The sequence below is a fragment of the Lagopus muta genome, chromosome 1 (assembly GCF_023343835.1).
Source record: "Lagopus muta isolate bLagMut1 chromosome 1, bLagMut1 primary, whole genome shotgun sequence".
NCBI classification, from domain to species: Eukaryota; Metazoa; Chordata; class Aves; order Galliformes; family Phasianidae; genus Lagopus; species Lagopus muta.
The window spans coordinates 164,434,708-164,460,844 of NC_064433.1; the positions used below are offsets into that span (position 1 = coordinate 164,434,708).

The following is a 26,137-nucleotide window of genomic DNA, read 5'->3' on the forward strand; positions in this document are numbered from 1 at the left end:
TTTCAGTGTGAATTCTGGTGGGTGAAGGGATTACAGGTTGTTATTTTCATTTTAGTAAACCTCATCTGCAGCGCGTGATTAAGTACACTAAAACTTCCATCACTGTAGAAATATGTCCAAAGTGTGACTTAGATAACAAATGCAAGAGGACATGAATATGAGCATCTCACATAAATTTGGAGCCAGCCCACGATTAAAATCACCAGGCATCTACAAAATCTAAAGGTTAATTGTTGAAGAGATAGAGATGAGGTTTGAATAGTGATGGCCACAACCCAAGCATCTTTGCACATTCATAAAGATTAAATTCATGCACATTTTTCTGTTGCCTTAATTCTTAAACTTAATTCTGCTCAGATGTAGCTTTGTGGTTCAGTGGCTTACTAAGATCATCTAAAGCCACTGAAAACATTATTGTTTGTAGTCTTAAAAAGATGGAGAGTTATGCTTGCATGATAAGATTTAAACCATAGCAAATGAAAAACTTAATAATGGGCAAATAATACAAATGCAATTGAATACAACTTGTATTTTTATAGTTAGTACTGTGTTTTTAAAATATATTAACTCTTTAACTTGTAATATCTTTTTATTGTAATCTTTTTAATCTATGTCACTTTCAGCTAACATTTTGCACATGTAATTATCATAGCAATCATAACATAAAAGTAAGGAAGGCTCTCTTTAACTGGAGAGAATTTTGAGACAATCTGAGAAATACACCTGTTTGAAAGTTCTCTTTCTTCTTTTCCTTTATTTATCAACACCAAGATTCAAGAGGTTCACTTTGCATTATGTGCAGTAATTGTAGGTCAGATTGGTTGCTCTTAAATATTTTTCCTCAAACAGTTTCCAAAGAGAGGTCCTTAGAAGTTATTCTATCAGGATGTAATGATGTTTACTTTTTTTCTAGTTGATCTAAAAAGCTTAGCTGCATTCTTCCCTCAAATAAATGTATCTTTTGTTCTGAAACTGCCTATCATGTACAAATGACATTATTTACTTTAGAAAAATATAAAAGCTTCAAATAATTGTGATCTTAATGTGTTGCTTTTTAGAAATAGTTCTCAGATTATACATATTCTGGAAAATAACATGCATTAAGGTGAACATATTTATTTCTTTTATTTTAAAAGCTAACATTTTTTAATTCATTCATTTTAGATTTACTTAGTTTGCTTTTAAATCCCTGTTGTTCTTACCTCTTGGTTGTTTCTCCATATCTCATTCCCCTTTCCTCTCTGTCTCATATTTCACCGAATCACACAATCACAGAACTGTCGGGGTTGGAAGGAACCTCTACAGACCAATAGCCCAAGCACCCTGCTAAAGCAGGTTCTCTTCAGTATGTTGCACAGGAAGGAGTCCAGGCAGGTTTTGAATGTCTCTAGAGAAAGAGACTCCAAAACCTCTCTGGGCAGCCTGTTCCAGTGCTCTGTAACCTTCCAAGTAAAGAAGCTTTTCCTCATGTTCATATGGAACTTGGGTTCCAATGTGTGCCCACTGCCCCTTGTTCTGTCACTTGTTCAGCTTATTCTTTCTTGTTCTCCTTTTCTGTGCTGGTGAAGGATATTATATTGTGTAAAACAGAATGGGGAACTATAGGAAGTAAGAGCAGGATATTGCTTTGAGCATGTAATATGAAATACAATATTTGTTTTCTGTTGTCATCACCTTGCTTGTAATAATTGCCTCCAACTGTCCTTGCGTTTAATCAGTCACAAGTTGGCAAAAGCCCACTGGTGTTCTGGAAGATATCCTGTTGTTACATCTTAACTACTTGTGAAAAAATTCCCTGTGCTTCTGACCTTAGTGGGAAGCACAGAACAGCTGTAATTTCAAAGCTTAGACATTTTTTGAATAATAACAATAAAATCCTGAAAACAATATCAAGGGAATTCTTTTAAAATAAAACTCTGCATGTTATTTATCGGAAATGTCAGTATAAGTGAAATATACAGCAACAGATGGGATATGCAGATAGCTTTACTACAGTAGCTGGTTGCATCCACATACCTCATAACAATAAAAGACTCACCACTGAGGTGCTGGATACCACATATACATGTCATGTCTGCTCACAAGTGTGACTGTTGTCTTAGTGGTGAACGTGGCTCTAACAGGTTGCATTTTCTCTCCAGTTTGCGGCTATTTCAGAAGTTTGACAACTTCCGGATTCTTGTATGTGGTGGAGATGGAAGTGTGGGTTGGGTGTTGTCAGAAATCGATAAACTCAGCTTGCACAAACAGGCAAGTGTGTATATTTATTTTTCTTTGCTATACTCACAATACTTTTGTGAGTGTATTCTTCCTCAAGTTTGGTTCTTTCTCATTTGTGCCTATATAGTCCAAACTCCATTAAATGAGACTCTTATGAAATAAGCAGGGTAAGTTTGTACTATAATTACACTATTTGATTTGCAAGCTTTTGACACCAGCTAAAATAACTGACGTTATTGAAATAACAAGTATTTGTAATAGATTGTGCTTTCTAGTTTTCAATAGTAGATTTGCTCCTGTGTTGTGTTTCAGTGTCAGTTAGGAGTGTTACCCCTTGGTACTGGAAATGACCTTGCTCGTGTCCTTGGTTGGGGAGGATCCTGTGATGATGATACGCAGCTTCCTCAGATTTTGGAGAAATTGGAACGAGCCAGCACAAAAATGTTAGACAGGTAAACTGACGTGTGTATATACCTGATTTATCATGAGATTCAAATTGTATTTGGGTTTCTTGTGGCCTAAATCCATCATAGAAACTTAATGACAGAATCATGGTATGATTGAAGTTGGCAGAGACCTCTGGGTCCATCTGGTTCAGCCTTTGCTCCAGCAGGGACACCCACAAAAGTGTACCTTGGACCATGTTAAAATGTCAATGTCTGTAAAGATCCTACTCATGAGGAAAGTCAAGATAGTAACTGAGACAGATCTTCACTGTGTGCTTCAAACCAAAGAGTCAGAGGGGAAGGCAGTTGATGAGAATTATTTTACACAAATGATTAGGAGGAGATATTTCCTTACATAACTGATGAAGCTGCATAACTGTCTGTTAGAAGTTATAAACAATAAGAAATTGCATAGATTCAAAACCATTCTGAGCAATTTCACAGACTCCCTGTGTGCTATTAAATACCATTAAAGGTAGCATTGTTATTTAGGAAATACCTGAGTTCTGTATCCTCAAGAGTGGGAAGAATTTGCATGTTGTGCCCTTGCTCTTGCCTGAGACATCAGCAACTGTAGGCAAGATGCCAGGCGAAGTGCATCTTTGATTTGATCCAGTATTGCTCTTTCAGTATGCAATGGCATTTCCTTAGTCAAAACCAAGCAACCTTCCCACCCTTGGTTTTCTATGCGAGTTGCTGGCTAGATGCTTCTATACATAAAGCAAAAGAACAATCCTGATTGCAAACTATTAGATCATTCTACAGAAATGTGTATATAGAAGTACTTGTTACTGATCTTGAGAAATAATTGCTAATCTGGGCTTCCTGAAATATTCAGATTAAATCATATATTCTTCTTCTGTACTGAGAAGAACTTAGTTCATTTTTGCTCTAATTTCAACTGAGTTGCTCTCAAGGCCATCTTCAGTGATATCTTGTTCTTTTCAGCAGGTGTGAGGGGTGTTGATACTAGCAATTTCATACTTCCTATGCTTTACTGTCCTTTACTAGGGAAAATATATATGGCAGTAAAAACTTCAGAATTTGCTTTGTTCTCATGCCTCCATACATGGAAATATGAACCTAGAGCTTTTTTGTAGAGTCACAAAGCCATAGAATATCCTGAGTTAGAAGGAACCCATAAGGATCATAGAATCCAACTCCTGGCTCCACATAGGACAACCCAAAAAGCAGACTGTATGTCTGAGAGCACTGTCCAAACACTCCTTAAAGTCCAGCAGCTGTTCCAAAGCTGGGCAGGCTGTTCCATGCCTACCTCCCTCTTTTGCAGACCCTTTTTGCAGTCCCCAGCCCCCAGCTGCCCTCCCCTGATGCAGCTCCATGCTGTTCCCTCAGGTCCAGTTGCTGTCACACAGAGCAGAGCTCAGTGCTTCCCCTCCACTCCCTGTGAGGAGCTGCAGCCACCATCAGACCTCGCCTCAGCTCCTCTGCTCTGGGCTGAGCAACTCCAGGGACCTAAGCCACCCCTCATACATCTTCCCCTCCATGCTCTGCCCCATCTTTGTAGCCCTCCTATGGATGATAAAACAAAAAATATGAGTAATAAAATGTCTTTCATTTCAAGTACTTCACTCGTATTCAGCTGTGCTATGGTTAAAATTTAAGCTTTTTGAAAGAGGTTATTCTGTGTGATGGTGTATTTTCTTTTTGTTGATATGCCTAAGAAAAGATAATACTCTGATAATCTGGAAACATAAAAGCCACTGTGTTTCTTTTAGGTGGAGTATAATGTCATATGAACTAAAATTACCAGCAAAGCCTTCAATTCCTTCAGTCACTGTTGAAGAAGAGTCAGAGGAATGCCAGGTGAAGCTTCACTTTTGATTTCTTTTTCACAGGCTTAACTTTGGGCCACTGGAATGACAGAGTTTGGAATATCATTACAACACTTCTGTGCAAAATAGAAACAGATGTTTTCTGATCTGCTAATTCACTGCAGTTAATACTTTGCTCACTGTGTGTATATCAGACAATCATGGTTTCAAGTCCTGTGTTACTTACCAAAAATGAGTGAAGCTAAAGAATCTTCAGCAGAGCTGTAGAAATAAATTCTGGTTCTATAAATGTATACTGAAGAAAAAAAAAAACAAATGCCGTAATGTTTTCTACTTACCTTGAATTTGGAATAAGCATTGAGAAAAACATTTTGAAGGTGATGGTTGTTTACTGAAAGAGAGAAGCTGTTGGAGCTTGTAGAAGTCAGTTAGGTTGGGTGATATCACCTGTTGTCCTTTCAGAGAGCTTGAAATCATAAGTGACTTCAGAACAAGGGAAGTGCAGTCTATCTTTAAAGCTAGTTGTGTGTTCATACTGTCTGATGAGGATTTGATTTTGTTGGAGAATGAGATGCTTAAATCAAATTAATTGACATGAAAAGATTGATTAAGATGTCAAAGTAATGTATTCCTAAGGAAGTTAATGCATGTCAACTTTAGCTCAAAAGTACTTGAGAAGCAATAATTAATCAGGAGGTTCTTGAATGATTTAATGATTCAGGCTGTCTTAATTGGCAAGGAGGTTATAACCTTTGACAGCTTGCTGGATATGGAGATACAGAGATACTGGGGCTGCTCTGACTGTAATTCTAATGTAGTTGTTTCCAGTGTCAGCAATGCAAATTTGAGGTTTTGTTGTCTCTAATTTTGCAAGATTCTTAACATTTTCAAGTTTATCTTCACCTTGTAAATACATGTTCTTCTTGTTTGTTCTGGCTTTGAAGTAATGTTTAGCCTCTCCTGAAAATATAACTAAGTAGTTATACAAAACCTCTTTTTTTGGAAAATCTTTGTATATTTTGTATAACTCAGTAGTTATACAAAACCTCTTTTTTGGAAAATCAGTTCTGCAGTCTATTACTCTGATTTGGAGAAAGCCATTTTCTTTTGAGCACACTGTTTAATTTCTTTGTGTGTATTTTATTGAGTTATGATATTTTGGAACAGATAACTAACCTTACAGTAATTAATGTGTTCAAGTGCAGTGCCAAAATTAACTGTAAGTACATAGCTGATTCTTTTTCTTTGGGTTTCAAGAGAACTATTTCACTTGGTTTGGCCCCAGAAGACTTTACTATTGTTCAAACAGTTGTTCATTCTCACAGATTAAATGTAGGTATTGTTTTCTTCCCTTGAAATTAAAATTCATAGAATGGTTTGGGTTGGAAAGGACCTTTAAGATTATCTGCTTCCAACCCCCTGCTATAGGCAGGGACACCTCCCTCTAGACCAGGTTGCTCACAGCCCCATCCAGCCTGGCCTTGAATGCCTCCAGGGAGAGAGCATCCACAGCCTCTCTGGGCAACCCTCACAGTAAAGAAAAACCCTCTCACCACTCTCACAGTAAAGAATTTCTTCCTAATATCTAGTCTAAATCAAACCCCTTTCAATTTAAAGCTATTTCGTCTTCTTCTGTTGCTACATGTCCTTAAAAAAAGTCCTTCCCCAGCTTTCCTGTAGGCCCCCTTCAGGTTCTGAAGGCTGCTATAATGTGCCCCCAGAGCCTTCTCCAAGGTGAAGAGCCCCAGCTCTCAGCCTGTTCTTACAGGAGAGGTTCTCCAGCCCTCTGATCATCTTCATGGCCCTCCTCTGGTCCCTCTCCAACATCTCCATGTCCTTCTTGTGCTGGGGGCTCCAGAACTGGACACAGGTGGAGTTTCACAAGGGCAGAGCAGAGGGGCAGAAACACCTCCCTCACCCTGCTGGTCACACTTCTCTTGATGCACTCAGGATACAGTTGGCCTTCTGAGCTACAAGCGCACACAGTTGATTTACTATCAGAGCTCTACAATTAAGGTTGGGATTTAGAAGTTAAAAAGGTGATATATCTGGTAAATATTAAATATACAAATGAATATTAAAAAAAGAGTGATAGGTACATCCATGTCAAGGACAAAAACACGATGAGGCATCTTAAGAGATTCCTAAAGGAAGCCATCAGAAAATGTCAAACTGCAGTTATTTTTAGCTTTAAGCCTGGAATGTGGTTAGAATTTTCTGTTAAAAATGAGATCTGGATCTATGCCTGTTTTGAGGCAGAACTGTGTGTGAACATGATTCTGATCTCTACTGAATCTTTTGTAACTATCGTAACACTCAGGAATTCTTCTTGGCTGGAAAAATAGGAGAATGCACTTTTCTTCCACTTTTTATGAAATCTAATTAATGAGGAATCACAAAGGATTTTCTTTGATACCATTATACCGAGTTTTACAGCCTTTGTCAGTAGGAATACTTGGGGAGTAAGATACCGTTTGACAGCAAAAGGAAAATCAAGATTATAACCACAGGCATTTGACTTATTCTTAGTCAAGCTGCTTAGCTTCATGGAAACTTTTCTTGTTTTGGAAATAGAAGAAATTAGATTATGATTGTTTAGTATGTAACAAATCTGAAAAGATGGTAGATTGTTTCTACCACATGGGCTACCTTTAGCTTTTTTAAAAGAAGGAGGAAAAGAATTGTTCAAGGGTCAAGTTCTCAGATACAGTGTTATTTTGAATATTAAAAATTCGTTATGTGAAATTTAGTATGTAGATAGGAGCAGCATTGCCAGCTGCTTGACCTTGCTATGGAAATCCTGCTATGTTTAAGGTGTTTTGAAACACAAGTTGGTGTTAAAATACTGAAAAGTCTGGAAATTGAAGTCTTCTTTCCTCTCTGTTTTCAGATCTCGGCTTATGAGGATTCAGTTGCTGCTCATCTTGCAAAAATTCTCAATTCTGATCAGCACTCAGTTGTCATATCTTCTGCCAAGTGAGTCGGACATTTTTACGTACTGCGTAGGATAAATCCTCTGTGTAATGTTACAACCATGGTAACTTTCTGTCTAAGCTCAGTTTGCTTATGGTAGGCCCAGCTGGTTTGACTTAACACCTTAGAGCAGATGTTTGTTCTGCAAAGGTTTTATGCACTACAATTGGAAATAGATAATAACGAAAGCAGCGGCATTTTGAAACAAATCACGTAATATTATTATAAAATGCTTCTAATTCACTCACAGTTCACACGGATTACATATGAAACATGCAGTTGCTAATGTAACTATGTGACCTACTTCACATCACATCTATTCTGCTTTGTTTTATGCATGCCTGTATCATTAAGAGGACAAAAAGCTTCACTGCAGTGAAGCGGAATTTCAGATCAGTGGCTTTGTTACAGCTGTTTGTGGCAGTTCTATAAACAGCGGTCTCCGACAACCGGGTATTTTCTCTTTCTGCAAACAGAAACTTAAAAGTGAAAGAATTGCTCTACACATCATGGACATATCTGAAATAAGTATTCTGTGTATACCTTCTCACAGAATATTCAGAAATACATCTGTCTGTCATTACATCTCATTGTCTTCTGCTAAAAGCAAGTTAACAGCATTTCATTTTTAAAGCATACGTAATGCATGTTGAAAATGAAACCGCAGAATTTTATTTATTTATTAATAAATATATATAAAAATATATTTATATATTTATAAATAATATATATATATTATTTTATTTACTCAAAATTCTAAATTGTATCTGTATCTTGTTAAATCTGTTTAGTTCATGTAAAATAAATTAATATTGGTCATGTGGATATAAGTTCTTAGAAATAAGATGCATGCAATGGCTTAAATAAAAGAAGAAAAAGAGAATGTTTTTTTTTAATAGATTTTCACTTGAATTTTGCAAACCATGAAGAAAAATACCATTTGCAAAACTCATTTGGCAACAAAAGTAGTGTGTGACAGTATGCATATAAATCACTTGCCATAAGAGTTTTTTATTCAAAACATGTTTATTTTATTTTATTTTATTTCTCCTCTTTTCTATTATTACCAGAATATTGTGTGAAACTGTAAAGGACTTTGTTGCCAAAATAGGGAAGACTTACGAAAAACCAGTGGAAAATGCAGATGAAGCTGATGCCATGGCCATTAAAGTAAGACTATGATATTTTCTGGGTTAAGTTTTTTTCTTTTCTGTTTTCTTTTTCTTTCTTTTTATTTTTTTAAGTTTTTAGCACATGGGTGTTTAATTTTCAAATGGCTTCAGGATGCCCATTTTGGCTTCCATTTCATGCAATGACTTTCGAATTCTGCTCTTCTGAGTGCTTAGACCATCTTTGCACTGTGAGATCCCTACAAACTCTACACATTTTTTCCTTTGCAAAAGATAAAACACAGAATATACGTAGAGATGGAGTTAATTTGCATTAGTATTTATACTTTTGTCCGAAGGTGATCACTTTAGCTTCAGGAAAACAATGAACTAGTGAGAGAGCATAATGGAAGAATGAAGGGAAGAGAAATTACAGCATTAAAAATAAAAGTTTAACAAACTGTAGAGGTCAAGTTGCAGAAACATTGAAAAAGACAGGAGGATTTTGTCTGACCAACAAAATTTCATGAACTGAAATAAGTAAACAAAATCACCAACAGTCCCAGAGTCCAAAGATTGACAAATTGCAATTACTTCATGATTCACATTTCACTGAATCATTGAGTGGCTTAGTTTGGAGGGGACTTCAAAGATCGTTTACTTCCAGCTCCCTTGCCATGGGCAGGGCTGCCACCTACCAGATCAGGCTGATCATCCAACCTGACCTTGAATGCTTCCAGGGATGGGACATCGACAGCTTCTCTGGACAACCTGTGCTAGCACCTCACTGCCCTCTGAGTAAAAAACTTTCTAACATGTAACTTAAATCTCCCCTCTTTTTGTTTCAAGCCATTCCCCCTTGTCCTATCACTAACAGACTGTGTAAAAACTCTTTCCTCCTCCTGCTTGTAAGTTCCCTTGAAGTACTGGAAGGCCGTAATGAGGTCTTCCTGGACACTTCTCCAAACTAAACAAGCTCCACTCCCTCAGCCTTTCTTCACAGGAGAGATGTTCCAGCTCATGATAATCTTCCTGGCCCTCCTCTGGATCTTCTCCAATAGCTCTACGTCCTTCCTGTCCTGGAGCCCCAGACCCGAATGCAGTGTTCTAAATGGGGCCTCATGAGAGCAGAGCAGAGGGGTACAGTCCCCTCCCTCTCCTTGCTGATCACCACCCTTTGGATGCAGCCTGTTAGCCCTCCAAGCTGCAAGGCTTATGTCCAGCTTTTTTCACTGTTCCAGGGCAAAACAGCCCTGTTTCTATTAAACACAGCAATTTGCCTCTTTTCCAGTGTATCTAGAGAGGGCAACTGCTTGATTAGGGCAAAAGAGATGTTTGACAGTGCTTCCTCAGTGCCAATTCACTTGCTTAAATGTACAGCTGTGTTGTCAAAAAATAACACCACGTGTTTTTAGTCTAATGGCTGTCATGTCTCCATAGATTGTTCCTCTGAATTGGGATGCTGACTGCCCATAATTAATTATACTGTGTGGTGTGGACAAATCTGATAGCCCTGCCTATGTTGCTGACCGTCAGAAGAAGAGTAGGATCTAATCTATACAGTAGAATAGTAGAATGGCTTTAGTTGAAAGGGACATCATAAATCATCCAGTTGCAACCCCTTGCTGTGTGCAGTGCCAGCCACCAGATCAGACTGCCCAGGGTCCCATCCAGCCTGGCCTTGCCTCCAGGAATGGGGCATCCAAAGCTTCTCTGGGCAAGTATCCTACTTAAATGGCAGGCTGAGTTTAGCACTATGTGTTGTTCTAGTCAGAATGTAGCTTTTTTTGTTTATAGTTGCTTCAAGCAAGTTGAATGTTGCAGGGTCTGTCTCCCAACAGTCCATGCAAACCTACTCATAATCTGATAGTACGAAATGTTGAACCCATGTTTAGATTTTACATCGATAATTTCATAGAGATGAAGGCACAGTTTTAGTTCATACCACATGGAGAACGTAGATATCTCTCTGTAATATCATGCTTAATTTCCTCAAGATGTTCACCTTCGTTGCTTTTTAGAGTATGTGTATTCTTTCCCCCTTTTCTTAGTGTTCAGAGCTAAATGAAAAGCTCGACCTGTTGCTCCAAGCGCTTCACACAGAAGCCCAGGCTGCTCCTATTCTCCCAGGCGTCACTCCCCCCATTGTTGAAGAAGAAGGAGAGGAGTTTTCAAGTGAGGAATCCTTGTCTGAAAGTAAAGAGCAATTAGTGGAATGTGTTGCAAAGTCTTCCACCCAGAAACTCTTCAAACCAAGAGAACAGTTGATGCTCCGGGCAAACAGCTTAAAGAAGGCTGTGAGGCAGATCATTGAACAAGCAGAAAAAGGTGCACATTCATCTTTACTGATAAGGATACTTTTTTTTTCCTTAAAGCTAGCATAAATTTTAATATTGAAGCTTGAAATTTTTATTCTTACATGCATATGCTTATTGTGAGCTTCAAGGACAAGAAATGCAGCATGTTTAGAAGTTGATGATGGTCTGTTGTATACATGAATACATATTTATGCGTGTGCGTGTATACATGTCTTTTGTAATTATTAACCTTCAGAAAATGGCAGTTTCTGATGGAATTATATCAATGGGCAAAGGACTGCTATAGAATCATTTTCACTGGAGAGGCAAAATAGAAATCTCTTGTTAATATTTTTTGACTTGCAGCTACAGGAAAAAAAGCCTACTGCTAGTTTTCTGTTTATGTGTATTTTTGGTAGAGATCTTTAAACTTTTTCTTATTTTTATTTTATTTTTTGAAATAAGCAGTTGTGGATGAGCAAAATGCTCATAGTGAAGAACAAGTGAACCAGTCCCCTGTAGAATACAGCAAGGAGTTGGATGAATCCAAAGAAGAGGAAAAAGAGGAAGATACAAAGGAATATGAATCCCAGACAAGTGAGTAAAATAGTAATAAAATCATTTTAAAGTGTGCAGTCTTCTTACATAGTTGGTTGAATAGTTAAATAAGGTTTGATTATTTGCATTGTTTTTATTACTCTCTGAGAAACATCTTCTTTGTCTATGATGTTTCCTTTTGGCTATTCAAGTGTTTGTTTACTGCGTGTAAAGTAATATTTATGGAATAGTATTGCCAACTTCTGTTCTGACACAGAATAGTACTAATTCACACATTCAAATGATAGAGTAAAATCTCTCCTTCAAGTGTCCATTACAAAATCTGGCAGCAAGTGGCTGCAGTGAAAGGTCTGTCTGTGAGAGACCCTCACTTTACCCTAAGCCACAGCAAATCTTCACGAGATGCTGTCCTCCTGAGGTTCTGTTGGTGTCTCTGCCAGTGTTCTCCTGCCTTAGAAATGCATCATTAGATCCTTGGGACTTCTGTTGATTCAGGATCTCGCACGTCTTTTTCTCCAGGAGTGGATATCAGACTTTGTGCAGTGATTGTCTCTCCATTATCCCCTCTAACCATTAACCAACCTCTAACCCCTAGCCAACACAATGCATATTGGTTGTCCTGTTTCAACAGTTCCAGCTCACAGAGGATGCTGGCACTAAGAATGACCTGGTCCTAATGCCATTGATGCAAAATAAAATTAAAACCCCTGGTTTCTTGGTGGTACAATTTCTGTGCCTGTTGCAGAAATATGTTATTCTTCATCCATCTGAAATATGTGAAATAGAGTGCATATTAATGTTGTCAGTGGGAGATAGCTGCTTAGGGAGAAAGTATGAAACATGGATTCAATTATCTGCAATGAAACATCAGTTCTACTCATTAGGGCTCTGTTGTTTTTATCAGAGCATGAACAGCAAAAGTTTATCTTTATTGTAGTTATCCCCATGAGCCTCATCTGTCAAATAAAGAGCAGCTGTTCTGTTGATTTTCCTATTTAATGTAACTGCCTTGTTCCCAAGTACAGAGAGAACAGACTGCGTGAATAGCACTGTGAATTTTTCAGAAGTGTTAAGAAAAATATAAGTTAATTGTGTTCTAAATATCATATTTTACCCTCTGATATTATTTCTGGTCACTTGATGAAAGTAATATTTTTCCATATGTTAATTAACTTCATTTAAGTATTTCATAACTCCTGTTAGATACAGTTTGCCATTTCTGTTTCATTTTTTTATCATTATAGTACAGTGTTTTATCATGCCCATATACAAACAGTTAGGCTGCATTACTGACCTTCTTGGCCACCTGAGCACACTGACTCCTGTTTTTATCATATCTTCACTTTCCCCTTGATTTTCTTCCCATTCTTTTTCCTGGACTGTTACTTGCCTTTGTCACCAACAATTTGACCAGCTGCCAAATTTACATGTTGCAAGATTTTCTTCATCTATATTCTGTAAAATTTTTAACACATAAATGTCTTCAATTATTTGGAGAATTCCTGCTATTTGTGAAAAAGAAATGATGGCAAACTGATCTCCTTTGTGATCTCTGTAACTGCAGAAGATAACATCTGAATGCGGCTTTCCCTCCCCTTGCAGTTTTCAGTTTGGTTGTAGATAAAAATATGAAAGTTTTTGTTGATGTTTTCAGAAACCTGATGCAGGAAGGAGGTCAATGTTAGCTGCTTAAAGCAAGGATTATTACTGTTCATCAGGTGGCTTAATTTCAGCCTGGGTTTTATAATAGCTATCTATAAGGGAATTACTATAAATATATAATATCTTGGTTTCTCTTATATTATATTTAATATATAATATGGGTATATTTATGAGTAAATGCATGTGAAATTTAAGTTCAAATTCAAATTAATTCATTGACATTTATCCTTTAATAATTGATTTTTTTTCTTTCCGAAGTCTGTATTTTTGTGAAACTTGATCATAGAATCATAGAATGGCCTGGGTTGAAAAAGTCCACAATGCTCATCCAGTTCCAACCCCCTGCTATCTGCAGGGTCTCCAGTCACCAGACCAGGCTGCCCAGAGCCACATCCAGCCTGGCCTTGAATGCCTCCAGGGATGGGGCATCCACAGCCTCCTTGGGCAACCTGTTCCAGTGCTTCACCACCCTCTGTGTGAAGAACTTCCTCTTAATATCTAACCTAAACCTTCCCTGTCTCTGTTTAAAATTATTCCTCTTTGTCCTATCACTATCCACCTATGTAAACAGTCATACCCCCCTCCTGTTCTGAGTTTTCTTCCTGGTATTTAGAAGCAAAAATATTGTGTGAGAGACAAGGAAGTTTCTCACTGAAGCATAACAGATAAATGCTTTTGAATTACTTTCAAGGCTTTAAAAACAGTGTATTTACTCTATTTACAGTGTATTTACTCTATACTCAATTGCTCTAGTATGTTCTCTTTCTTTTACCTCTGAACAGGTAAAACTGCACCAAGATCTCCTGATCGACGTACAAGTCGAGGTATCCATTCTCAGACAGGCTCTTTCTCTGCTCCAGCATTGGCTGCCAGCAAAGAGAACCTCCCTGTCCTTAACACTAGGATTATCTGCCCAGGTAATTGTGATTTTAAAATCTGGTGTTCCTCACTCTGTGTTAATATTGCCTTCTGTTCTCCTTCTTGCTGTCAAATAATACTTCACGCCTGGTGCTCTACGTGGAAATAGAACCCTCCAAATTCATCTGAACTGACAAACACTCCTTCATGTTGTATCCTTTAGTAGGAAGTGCAAAGGAATGTAGGATACTCCTGGTCATTTGGCACAACACCAGATGTAGCAGAAGTGTTGTATTTGATTCTGAATGATGAAAAATTGGAATGCAGGATCTTCTATCATTCATCCTAACCCATGGAGGGTCTTAAGGGTCTGATCTCCTGCACAGCTGAAACAAATCTGTTCCTACCCAAATGCAATTAATAGTAGGGGGCACCAATAAATCACTGTTTTAACTAACTTAATTAATGCATTTAATGAATGATGGATATGAGCTCACATTTTTCTTCAGGTCAATTTAAGCAAAAGCTTTTAGAAAGTATTTCCCTCTATTTATTTGCATTGCATAGTATTTTGTGTTGTGCTCAGTGATCAAAGTAGGCATAGAGAGGTCATCAAGTCTTCAGGAGCCTCTCACTCAGCTTATGCTTACCAAGCTAAACATGTAAGCATTCACTGAAGCATAGTTGCTAGTTCCAGAACCAGCCACATGAATGTTGATCTTATGACAGTTGCCTTCCAAAGGACAGGACGAAAAGAAAATTGTGATGAGTTTGGGGATGAAAACTAGACTGAGTGAAAATTAATGATATTTCTCAGTGTTAGATGGCTGATTTGGTTGTATGCCAACCGTTGAATGTTGGCCTGAAATCTTGGATTTTCTCTTTTATCTTTTTCAATGGTGGTACCTGAAGATTTAGCCAAACCTCAGCATAACTGACTTTCTGTTCAAGACAACTAGAATCCTGAAAAGATAATCAATATAGATAAAAATTAAGATAGAATCTCAACCCCTCTGTACAAGGATTTGATGAATATTTTGTCTCAGAATTATATCGCATTATGACAATGTATGTTTCTCTATTTAACAAATCAAAATTATTTAGCTATTTTCTTGATATTTTTGTTTCTTTTTATCAGGTTTAAGGGCTGGCCTAGCTGCTTCTATTGCAGGAAGTTCAATTATTAGCAAAATGTTATTGGCTAACATTGATCCATTTGGTGCTACACCATTTATTGACCCGGATCCAGATTCATTGTAAGCAATTTTATTTTTTTTTTTTTCAAAATTTACTGTTTCACTTTACTTAGCATCACTTAAGCTTTTTAGCTTGTCATAATTTGTTTTTTTCACTATGAAATTCTGTTTTGCTATCTATTTTCTGTAGACCTGAAGGTCTGAAAACATGCTGGATTGTGCCATTGTGCCTTTAGTTATGAGTAGCCCAGGATTGTCTTGCAGCAGCAGAAATAATGGATAACATTTGCTCACTTACTCCTTGCACGGTCTCTGAGAGAACAGGAACATCAGTACATCAGAACTGGATTCTCTTGCCTAAACTGCTGGTCTGCGCACAAGCTCAGCTGCCAACAAAACACTGAAGCAGGGCCTTGGGGAGGAGGAAGAAGTGTCTGCCTAAGGGTTGGGACAGTAAGGCAGAAATTTTGTGTCCTAAATTGTCTCTGCTTCCCAGAATTGGATGTAGCACTGACAGAGACTTACGGATGGCATCTGAGCTGTGGGCTGTGGCTCCGCATGGAAACTCTAAAACAAAGCACTGCTGTGCCAGTACCACCAGCATGTCTAAATGCAGCCTTGGTGCTCAGCCTACTTTGGCGCTGCTGTCTCAGAGCTGTGTACAAGGCAGATCTTTCCTCCTATTCCACTGTTATTTGGGGTTTGGTGTAGATATTGGGATATGTTACAGTTTCTTCTTTCTCTTACCAGAAGCTACTTGCACTTGCAAAGGAGGCAGCAGCCAATCTGCCTCTTTGACAACCATTAGGCTCCCTTGGGGAGGTTCAGAGGAACTGTTGTGTGATGTATCCCTGTTGATGTGTCTGCTCTGATACCTTCCAGTGTTTTGGTCATAGTTCTGTGTGCTTGGGAACTGTAAAAATGTGCAACTAATTATCTCTTTTCTTCTAACAGGGAGGGATATTCAGAAAAATGTGTCATGAACAACTATTTTGGAATTGGGTTAGATGCAAAAATTTCACTTGAATTTAATAACAAGCGAGAAGAGCACCCTGAAAAATGCAGGTAATTGTCAGTAACAGAGCTGAGGCATTTCTATACATTTTCTTTTCCTTATCTCTGTAATTGAGTTCTTTGTTTTTTCCTTTCTCCTACGAGTACAAGACATAACATGTGTATTTCAATTTGTTATTTTGCCTTTTTGCAGAAGTCGGACAAAAAACATGATGTGGTATGGAGTTCTTGGCACAAAAGAGCTACTGCAAAGAACTTACAAGAACTTAGAACAAAAAGTTCAACTCGAGGTAATTTTTGTTCGTAGGTAAAATAATATATATATTTTTTTACTTCTGCAACATGTAGTGATGAATCTGATTCCCCTTGAAAACTTTCAGAGTTCCTGCGTCAGCCCAGGCTTGTAAAATCCTTCCTTCAAACACACTGTCTAAAAACATTCTATGTAAGAGACAATTCCCCAGGTGATTTATTGGATTTAAATGTCAGTATTTAAATATCTCAAGGTATCTGGTTTCATGTTTGTTGTAAATGCTTTTTAAAAAACGTTTAAAATGTGTTGCACAGGTAATACATACATAATAAAGGATGTTTTTTAATGTGCACTGCCTTAGGTTGAGAGGCCGGGTTTTAAGGACAATAACAGAAGGGTGCATACACTAAACAGAAGGAAAAGTTTGCCAAATTTTAATGCTTCAGGTTCATTTTAAACTATCTGACAGCTTGATTACACATATAGAGAGAGCACACAGATGGCCTCAGGAAAAAAAATCCTGACAGAAGAGGAAAGATTCCAAGTGAGCATCACAAGAAGCACAGCTACACCTACAGAGACTTTCTCAAATAGGTGTTTGTGGTAACCACAAAGAGCAAGAGAAAGGTATTATCACAGCAACAACAAATGAGGTATAAATTATCTGAACATCATTATTTTTTTAGGTTGTAGCACCAAATCTAAGTCTCACAATACTAGCACTTTACAGGAGATGATATAAATAGTCACCAAATGCACAGAATGGCTGTGGGACAGTCATGGTTGCGTTCACTCAAAGAATATTTAGGCTAGAGGTTGACAAAGAAAATAAACAGTGTCTTTTTTTTCTTCATGCTAACTATTTTAAGTGGAATTTCATGGTGTTTATATGGAGATAAACATCATAAATTTATGTTCTGTTATAACATATATCATTGTAAGTTCACAGAATCATTAAGGTTGGTGAAGATCTCCCAGATCATCCAGTCCAACCATCCACCTACCACCCATATTTCCCCAGTAAACCTGAGTACATCCCCATGTTTCTTGAACGCCTTGGAACTCTTTCTCTCACTGAGCTTTAGGAGGATATTTTATGGTAGAGTCAGCTTGTTGTTACCTAACAATTGAATAATTATCAAGGAATTATGCAGTAGTTAGTGAATATAATGACAACCAGGGACATTATATATGCTGCAGATAGAATTCTAATTTAACGATATTTGAATAAGATTCAAAAAGGCATTCATGTCTGACCTCTCCATAATTATTTTTGAATATATCTGCAAGTAAAACAGCAAGTAGAAAACTCACATCTATTATTGCCTTGCATAATATCAGCCTTATGTTAAAGCTTGTGATGAGGTGATGAGCTTTGGAAAATTAAAAATATCAGTTTCAGGAATTGGAGGCAAACTTCTACTGCAATACAAATGGCTATGCAGCATCTGTTAATATCAGAGCATATGTTGGCTACTGACACATTTTGATGGAAATGTTTAACTGTGTCTTGTTGCTGACATTAAAGCATAAAAAGAAAATGCTAATCATATTCTGGAAATATTCTGCATCTCTTTCTCCTCTTGATACAATTGCTGAAGATTTCCTCCTTATTTTCTAGGGATTTCTACTTCACTTGTATAATTCTATTTCCATGGCATTAGTAACTTGGTAATTTAGCAATCTTCTTTAAAAGAAACTTTACCTGCAAATTCATTATCTCCAGAGTGACACTGAATCCAGCATGTAGATTCTTAGATGTCCTGTTCACTTTAAATACACGCTGGTGCTGCTGCTGCAGGACAGCACTTGTGGCCAAAGATTTTTTCACTGTTAATGTCCTCTGATCACAAGTAAAGTGAGATTGACCTGACAGACATGATTCTGTGATTGTACTGTGTAGTGCTTGTTGTTGCTTTTGATTTTTAGAGGATAAAGAGGACCAACCTCTTACCTGCAACCCCTCGCCACCAAATTCCTGCACACAGCCAAGGTGACAAATCTGGAGTCAGTCCTAGATTTGTCTTTACACTTTTGGGAGGACAGTGAGTTATTTGTGCAGGAAGCCATGCATACAAGTCACAGAATCACAGAATCACAGAAACACCAAGGTTGGAAAAGATCTGCAAGACCAACCATCCACCTATCACCAATAGTTCTCACTAAGCCATGTCCCTCAACACAACATCCAAATGTTCCTTGAACACCTCCAAGGTTGGTGACTCCACCACCTCCCTGGGCAGCCCATTCCAGTGCCTGACCACTCTAAACAGTCCTAACGGTGTTCACGTTTAACATGCTTATGGCCATGCCACAATGTGTTTTTTATATTTTACAATTTGTTTTGTGTTGGGTTTTGGGTTTTTTTTCCCCCACTTAATGAGATTACCTAACCAACAAGCAAATTGCAATTTTGGCAGTGCAGATACTGGATGGGTGAATAAAGCTTTTGTAATGTCAATGGGCATTACTGTCTTACCGTGTACACTCAAAGAATTAGCTTTCCTAATTGCACAGAGATTTGTAATCCTTGATAGACAGCACATGGTTAAAATGTATGAGAAATTTAGCAGTTAGGAGTGTTAAAATGCTGCTTGGAAGAATCATAGAACACCTCTGCTGTAGAGACTCGTCATCTCTGCAAAAATTGTTACTGAAATCGGTGAGGAAAAGATTATTAGAGCTGCTCCGCAGTGTGGGTGGAATAGGCTGCTGTCAAACTATTAATGAGTCTGTCCTCTGTGACAGCTCTAGTGATTATTCATGTATTAAAACAGCCAACTGCTGTTACCACGTTATTTATATACTGAATGAGCTTTTATCCATTACAGTGTGATGGACAGTACATCCCTCTTCCAAGCCTGCAGGGCATAGCTGTGCTAAACATTCCCAGCTATGCTGGTGGGACCAATTTCTGGGGAGGAACCAAGGAAGATGATGTGAGTAATATTGAACAGAAGTGACCTTCTAGGGAGTCTACTTGAGTTTAAACCATATTGTCTTATGTTTGATTTTTTAATTGAGAATACATATGCCATGACTTTGCATTGTCTTTTGTCATGTTCTGTTGTAAATGAGGTTTCTCAATGCATACATTCCTCTGTTACAGTCTAACAATGAGGAAAATGGGCAAAGATGATCACAGAGTTTATATCCAAATTTTCCTCCTCCTTTTCCAATAGCTTTGAGCTAATGGGTGGTCATTCAGGAATGTGGACGGTACACTTACTGACTGGTAATTAAGTGGGGATAGTAATCTGCTTTTTAAGTACTATTTTCATTGAGCTTTTTTCCCTTGTGCTTCCAATCTCTTAAGAAATATTGCACTACTCAGATATCTGAATGTTTTCCAGTGTGAAGCAGTCTGACTGCTGCTCTGTGCTTCATGCCCAGTGCAGCCGTTGTAATTGCTAGCAGATTATCCCAATTCTGAATGTCCCAATCTACTGTGAGATCTGACTCCCCTAAAACTGTACTTGCAAATTAGAGCGTTTTTAATATCAATAATCCAGGACTTTTTTTTTCACCAGAATGCTTTTGCTTTCTTGTGACTTACGATTCTCTGGTTAATACATACATAAAAGTCACACACACACACACACAAAATCCTGAATACGTTTCAATGTCCTTTTATTATTTTTGGTACGTGTCAGAGAATGGCAGTTACATTTATATTTGGCTATGGGTGTCTAATGTTTTGATATTCTTTGTGCTCACATTCATAGCCTTGAAGCATCTCTAATATCTGCTCAGCTCCTATTCAGGAGATCTTGTTCTCTCTTGGCCGTTTCACTGAGAGAGGTCTGTCCTAGCTTTCATACTGGCATACAGCAAGTGTGTATGTCTCAGAGCAGTTTTATTGATATTTGTGGTTGTCTGTTGCCAGAAAAGTGACATGTTTATTCTGGACAAAGTTAGGAACGTAATTCACTGCTTTTACTGCAGTCCTGAGTGACTGATGTCATTGATGGTGATGATCTGAAATGCTGCCAGTTCTGCTTAGCTGGACAAAAGGAAGATGTTGCCTTGATGGCTGTGACTCCAGGCCCAGTACAGTTGCGTTTTCATTCTTTGACACTTGTCTGTTCTGGACTTACTTCAGTGCCATCCTGGGATGCTCTGAGGACAGTTGACACCTGGATGGGGTACTAAATGATGGCAACTGTGCAGCCTTTTGCCTGAGAGGATTTCCTCAGTCCCTTGGCCAAAGCCACATCACTGCACTGGGGTGAAGACTCCCATTAACGAGGGGAGCAATAGGGACCAAAGTTCTTCCTCGTTTCCCATCCTCACCCTCCCTGAGACATTGCTGCAGTGATTAGATGGTTTGTGCAGTCCTGGATCTTCATTCTCTTATTCTTCACCTCCAGGAAATCCACTTCCAATGGGCAAAACCTGACTAGTTTTGGCTTTGGTCTCCTTTTGAGGGTTTTCTCTTGTATGGCTTCTGGTGTCATCAAAGCAGCTTACTTTGCACATGGTGCCTATTAAGTTTGCCTGAGTGCCACTCAGAAATGGTCTCTTTACCCACTGTAATCTTACTGGAGTCATATCTGCTCATTTTTCTCCCTTGTTGCTCCCAGTTCCATGTCAATATGAAATGCTCAATCTTCAGGTGCCTTAGGGGTAGGGTTAGACCCTATCTCTCTTGAATGAGTTGAACTCCAGCCTGGGATACTCCTCTAACATGTCTGAGTTTTGCTGCAGGACACCAGCTGCCAGTGACACATACTTGGCTTTGTGCACTTTTGTTAACTCATGGAAATTCAAAGCCTTGACTGGATCAGGATGTTTGTTCCACACAAAAGCAGTTTTCACTTTTACTGCAGATAATTATTTACACTGAAAACAAGATTCTTCTCGCTATTAAAGCAGCATTTATCAAAGCTGAGAGTGGGCTCAGACACTGGTTTCCAGAGAATGCAGACTATAGGAAGATAAGCATTTCTGAGGAAAAAAACCCACACTATTACTCATCTCAACTTCAAGAACCTCTTAGATATTAAATACCTTAGCTGAGTGGAGGTTTGAACTAGCCCTTCATCTTGTGTTGAAAAACATTCCTTAGTCTGCATACTGAACTGTGCCACCTTTTATATCAAGGGATATCATTCAGATACTTGAAATGTTGTTGTCATTGCTGTTTTAAGATAGTAGTTGCCTTCTGTCGATGATATTTCATTTGTATGGCATTTGTAGGGATGGTGTAGTTATTTTAAGTCATTTAAATGAATGTTGAAATTGAATCTGTAAGTGAACCTACAGAAAAGAAGGCTGAGTTTGTTTATTATTTAACATGCACTGGGCTAACCATGGAAAACGGAATATTTTCTTTTCCTTTCAGATATTTGGGGCCCCATCTTTTGATGATAAAATCCTGGAAGTTGTGGCCGTATTTGGTAGCATGCAGATGGCAGTTTCAAGAGTTATCAAACTGCAGCACCACCGGATAGCTCAGGTCTGTTTCTTGCTTGAAAGGACATAGTATAGTTGTCATCAGTTTGGGATGCTGAAGTGTGGGGGTACTCTAGATGACCACTGCCCCACGCATTAATACAGCACTGAAAGTGTTTTAATTTTAGTGGATAACAAATCGTCTTAAATGATGGATGAAGTATGAAAGTGCTACACCCTTGAGTCCAATCTGGAGAGATGCCACAGCTCCTCATAATCAACATATTTCAGGTGGCCTGTCAGCTTGATTAATATTTATGGCTCAGTAAAATAACGTGTTTGTTCTTTTCCAGTGTCGGTCAGTGAAGATCACCATACTTGGTGATGAAGGGGTTCCAGTGCAAGTCGATGGAGAGGCATGGATCCAGCCCCCGGGAGTTATTAAAATTGTACATAAAAACAGAGCTCAGATGCTAACACGAGACAGAGTATGTGACAGAAAGTGTGTTACGATGCACCTTTGCTAACATTATTTTCCACAGTAATTTGATTTAGTTATAACAGGAAAAAACAGTGCTTAAAAGAATGTTTTGTAACTATTTATATAACTTATATAATTACTTGTAGTTGTGTCACTTCCATAATAAGCTAGATAGAGAATCATTCTTTTGTATGAGTGACACAGCTCTTTGTTGGTCTTTATCAGTTATGTTAGTGCTATTCCTGTGTTCTTATTAATACATACTAAGAAGAATGGTCAAAATTTCATATATTTTCATTTTGAGGCACTAGGTAGTATATGGACAATCACATATTAGAAGTTTAGCAAATTGCAGAAATAGCAGCATTCTATAATGTCTGTTTTCCATGATAGCTTTTCAGATTTCTCTCCTGTCTCTCTGTCCTGCTAACCCTGCATCCCATATGACAGTTCAGAAAGAAGGGACACGAGCAGAATCTAGTCACAAAGCCACTAAAGTTCATACTTATCTAAGATTACCATGCTAAAGGCTTAACTGTCCCTCAGTTCTCTGTCCTCTACCTGAATCTTGAATTTAGTGTGGAATTAATGGCATTGGAACTGTATTCCAACTATTATTAGAATTATTAAAATGTATTCTTAAAATGTTAACATTTTTTCTTTAGGTTTGAACCTTGCTTTTCTTTCAGATCTGATCTTACTGTCCTCACAAAATGAAATTGTATAATTAGGGCCTTTGCATTCTTACAACTTTTGAAGACACTTGTTGAGGGTATGAGAGGGAGAGAGGAAGAGAGAGAAGTGACACTTTCAGGAGTGACTCATTATCTGTACTAAGTTTAAAAAAGAAAAGTAAGGATTTAGAGAGCTTATATTATTTATATAAAATACTGTGCAATTCCACATGCTTTTACATCTATAAACAAAAGTGCTGCAAATGCTGTGAACTGAATGTGTGATTTGTTTTGATCAGGCCTTTGAAAACACCCTGAAGTCTTGGGAAGACAAACAAAAGTACGATTCCTGCAAATCTGTCATTCGATCTCCCTTATACCCTCAACAGGCTGTTGAGTTGGCTACAGAAGAAGAAGTCACACAGGTCCAGCTGTGCTCACAAGCTGCAGAAGAACTTATCACAAGGTACATTAAAATAAGAAAACTCAATTTGGCAACCTGTATACCGAGATTGAATCATTCATACCAGTGCATGTGTAGACTTCGTAGTGTGTATTTTATTATTATTTTGTTATTTTTTGAGGCTCAGCTGGTTTGTGTGTGGAAGTGGTCAGAATTATCAGTCTTGAGAGAACTGACTTTTTAAAGGAGCAGTAGATACAGATATCTGAAAAGCTTCTTTACGGAGAGACTTTTGATTGAAGCATCTCATGTTAATCAAAAGCAAAAATGTATTTACTGGGAAAAAGAAAACCCTGAAAATCAACATTAGAAGTGAATAATGTGGATGCACCCATCTTATCTAGTAACGCCGTGTTACCTTGATAGTCAATTAACTGGTATTTATAGAACTTTATACATCTGATTTACTTTTTAATGCACATTTTACAAGAGGAGCCTTTGTCCTGGAATATTTCTCCATTGGTTACAGAGGGAATCTTGGCTATAACAGGTATAGGCATCTACATTCCTGATAATTCATACTGTGGACAGATCAATCTCAGGTGTTTGACTCTTTCTGTGTTTTCTTTAAATAACATAAAATATTTTCCTATTCCAGCAGCTTCTGACCAGCCAAATATTTTCTTCTGTTGACTTTTTATTCCACCATTACTTCTTCCTCATCCACTTTTATTTCTCCTTCAAGTCCCTTTATTCACATTTTATTAAATATAAGCACTTTTCAATAAACATGAAAGTTCTTGTAAAATATTTTACAAGTAAACAATTAACGCACTAATATTCAAGGAGCCCAAGTTGCCGTATCTTCATACCTTTTTGCATTTATCCACTCATTCATAGTTATTGTAGCTTTTTATTTCATTTTTAATACTCAAAATCCTTGTCCCTGTGACCTTAAACACTTCAATAATATGACAGAATCAATCATAGAATCATAGAATGGCCTGGGTTGAAAAGGACCACAATGCTCATCTAGTTCCAACCCCCTGCTATGTGCAGTGTCACCAACAACCAGACCAGGCTGCCCAGAGCCACATCCAGCCTGGCCTTGAATGCCTCCAGGGATGGGGCATCCACAGCCTCCTTGGGCAACCTGTTCCAGTGCATCACCACCCTCTGGGTGAAAAACTTCCTCCTAATATCTAATCTAAACTTCCTCTATCTCAGTTTATTTGTATATATGGGTTGAGGTGATGGTGAGCTACTGGTACAGAACTGATCCCATTGCCTTACTTGTTTTCAAGAACTGCTTGTTTCAGAAGGTATTTTCATAAGGAAGACGCAACAATTTTCACATAAAAACTTATTTAAAAAACAATTTAATTGAAACGTTTTATGAAGCTGCTGTTAAATTCATCATGATGATAATCTGTCATAAGCATCAGAAGTGATTCTTGAAGTGCACTGGTAATATGAAGAAGTGCCTACTCTTTCTGTGCTGTGCTGGTGACTTACATAGACATAGAAAAACAATGTAGATCACGGGTTTTCCAGCCTTCTGGCTTCTCTGGTCTGCAGTGAGTGAACAGGAATTGTCTAGAGCTGCATCTACTTAAGTTGCTCTGAAAGTAATGCTTCCTAATTAATTCCGTGGAAGCAACGGTAGATACAAAGAAAAGAATAATGCTATTCAAAAGATCAAATTGTCAGCCATGAAACACTCTTTTTCAACATAGTCACCATGATTAGCTCTGCATTTTCACATGGTAAAAGCATGTAATGGAATACTGGTGGGTATTCTTTAAGAAGAATATTTAATGCTTTTTAAGATACCTTCAAATAAGTTCACTTAATAAGTGATGGTTTTCCTTTGCACTTCGTTTGAGTAAAGATCCCCACATTTCTGGGTACAATTTTTGCTATGTCGTAGCAGAATAAGTCTCCAGTCTTATGGATGTCATTTATATGAGATGCTGAGTTGCTTCAAGTGATACTTGCAATTGAACTTCTGTTATAGAGAGCTGTATTTCTTAAGTATTTCATGACTTTTGTATGTTTTTTTCCCATGATAATACTGCATACTGTTAAAAATTGCTCTTTAAGGGAGATAAGAAATATTTTTCTCTTTCTCCTGTTTTTTTGTTTTGTTTTGTTTTTTAGAATCTGTGAAGCAGCAAAAATACATGGCCTCTTGGAGCAGGAGCTTGCTCATGCTGTTAATGCGTGTTCACATGCTTTAAATAAAGCCAACCCAAGGTTTCCTGAGGTAAAGGAAGAACAGACGTTTACATTAAGTTTTCGTTATGTTTAAGTGAATGCATTACAAGTAAATATATGTGTGAAGTTGTGACATGGGATCAGTTTGTACTCCCAGTTCACATATTGCAACATGTTGGGTGATAGTTAATGATGTTTTTATGCAAGGCTCATAAATATACTTACCATACTCAAGTTTAAAATGAAATTGCTTAACAGATGAATGGATGCTGTGTCCTCTTTTTTTTTTTTGTCACTCCTTCTAAGGTGAAAGTGAATGGAGATACACACAGATCACTCCTAAAGTATTGCCTCTCCTTTTTATTTCCATAGAAACTACAACAGATACAAACATACAATAACACTGTTTGATAGAGCAAATTCTCAGCTACGAAACACTGTTCTTTATCATGGTTACTACCAGTAGCTATGCATGCTGTGCTCATAACAGCCTGCACCATTAGGGCTGACCCACTGTTGCTGCTGCCACTGCTGAAACACGTCACCCACTGCCTCACTGTGCTCACATCCTCTGTTAGGTCTTCAT

The 26,137-nt window shown here is 37.9% G+C and overlaps 1 protein-coding gene across 1 annotated transcript in view; it reads left to right on the forward strand.

Annotated features, from left to right (window-relative positions):
- The window catches only part of DGKH (diacylglycerol kinase eta), a 163,174-nt gene that overhangs the window by 112,406 nt on the left and 24,631 nt on the right, over positions 1-26,137 (forward strand). Inside the window, 16 exon segments of the mRNA XM_048932685.1 lie at positions 2,142-2,250; positions 2,533-2,672; positions 4,406-4,493; positions 7,353-7,438; positions 8,506-8,605; positions 10,596-10,872; positions 11,310-11,438; positions 13,844-13,978; positions 15,058-15,175; positions 16,070-16,180; positions 16,323-16,419; positions 19,214-19,321; positions 21,727-21,840; positions 22,130-22,264; positions 23,231-23,397; positions 25,495-25,600. Of these exon segments, the coding sequence (XP_048788642.1) occupies positions 2,142-2,250; positions 2,533-2,672; positions 4,406-4,493; positions 7,353-7,438; positions 8,506-8,605; positions 10,596-10,872; positions 11,310-11,438; positions 13,844-13,978; positions 15,058-15,175; positions 16,070-16,180; positions 16,323-16,419; positions 19,214-19,321; positions 21,727-21,840; positions 22,130-22,264; positions 23,231-23,397; positions 25,495-25,600 (2,020 nt within the window).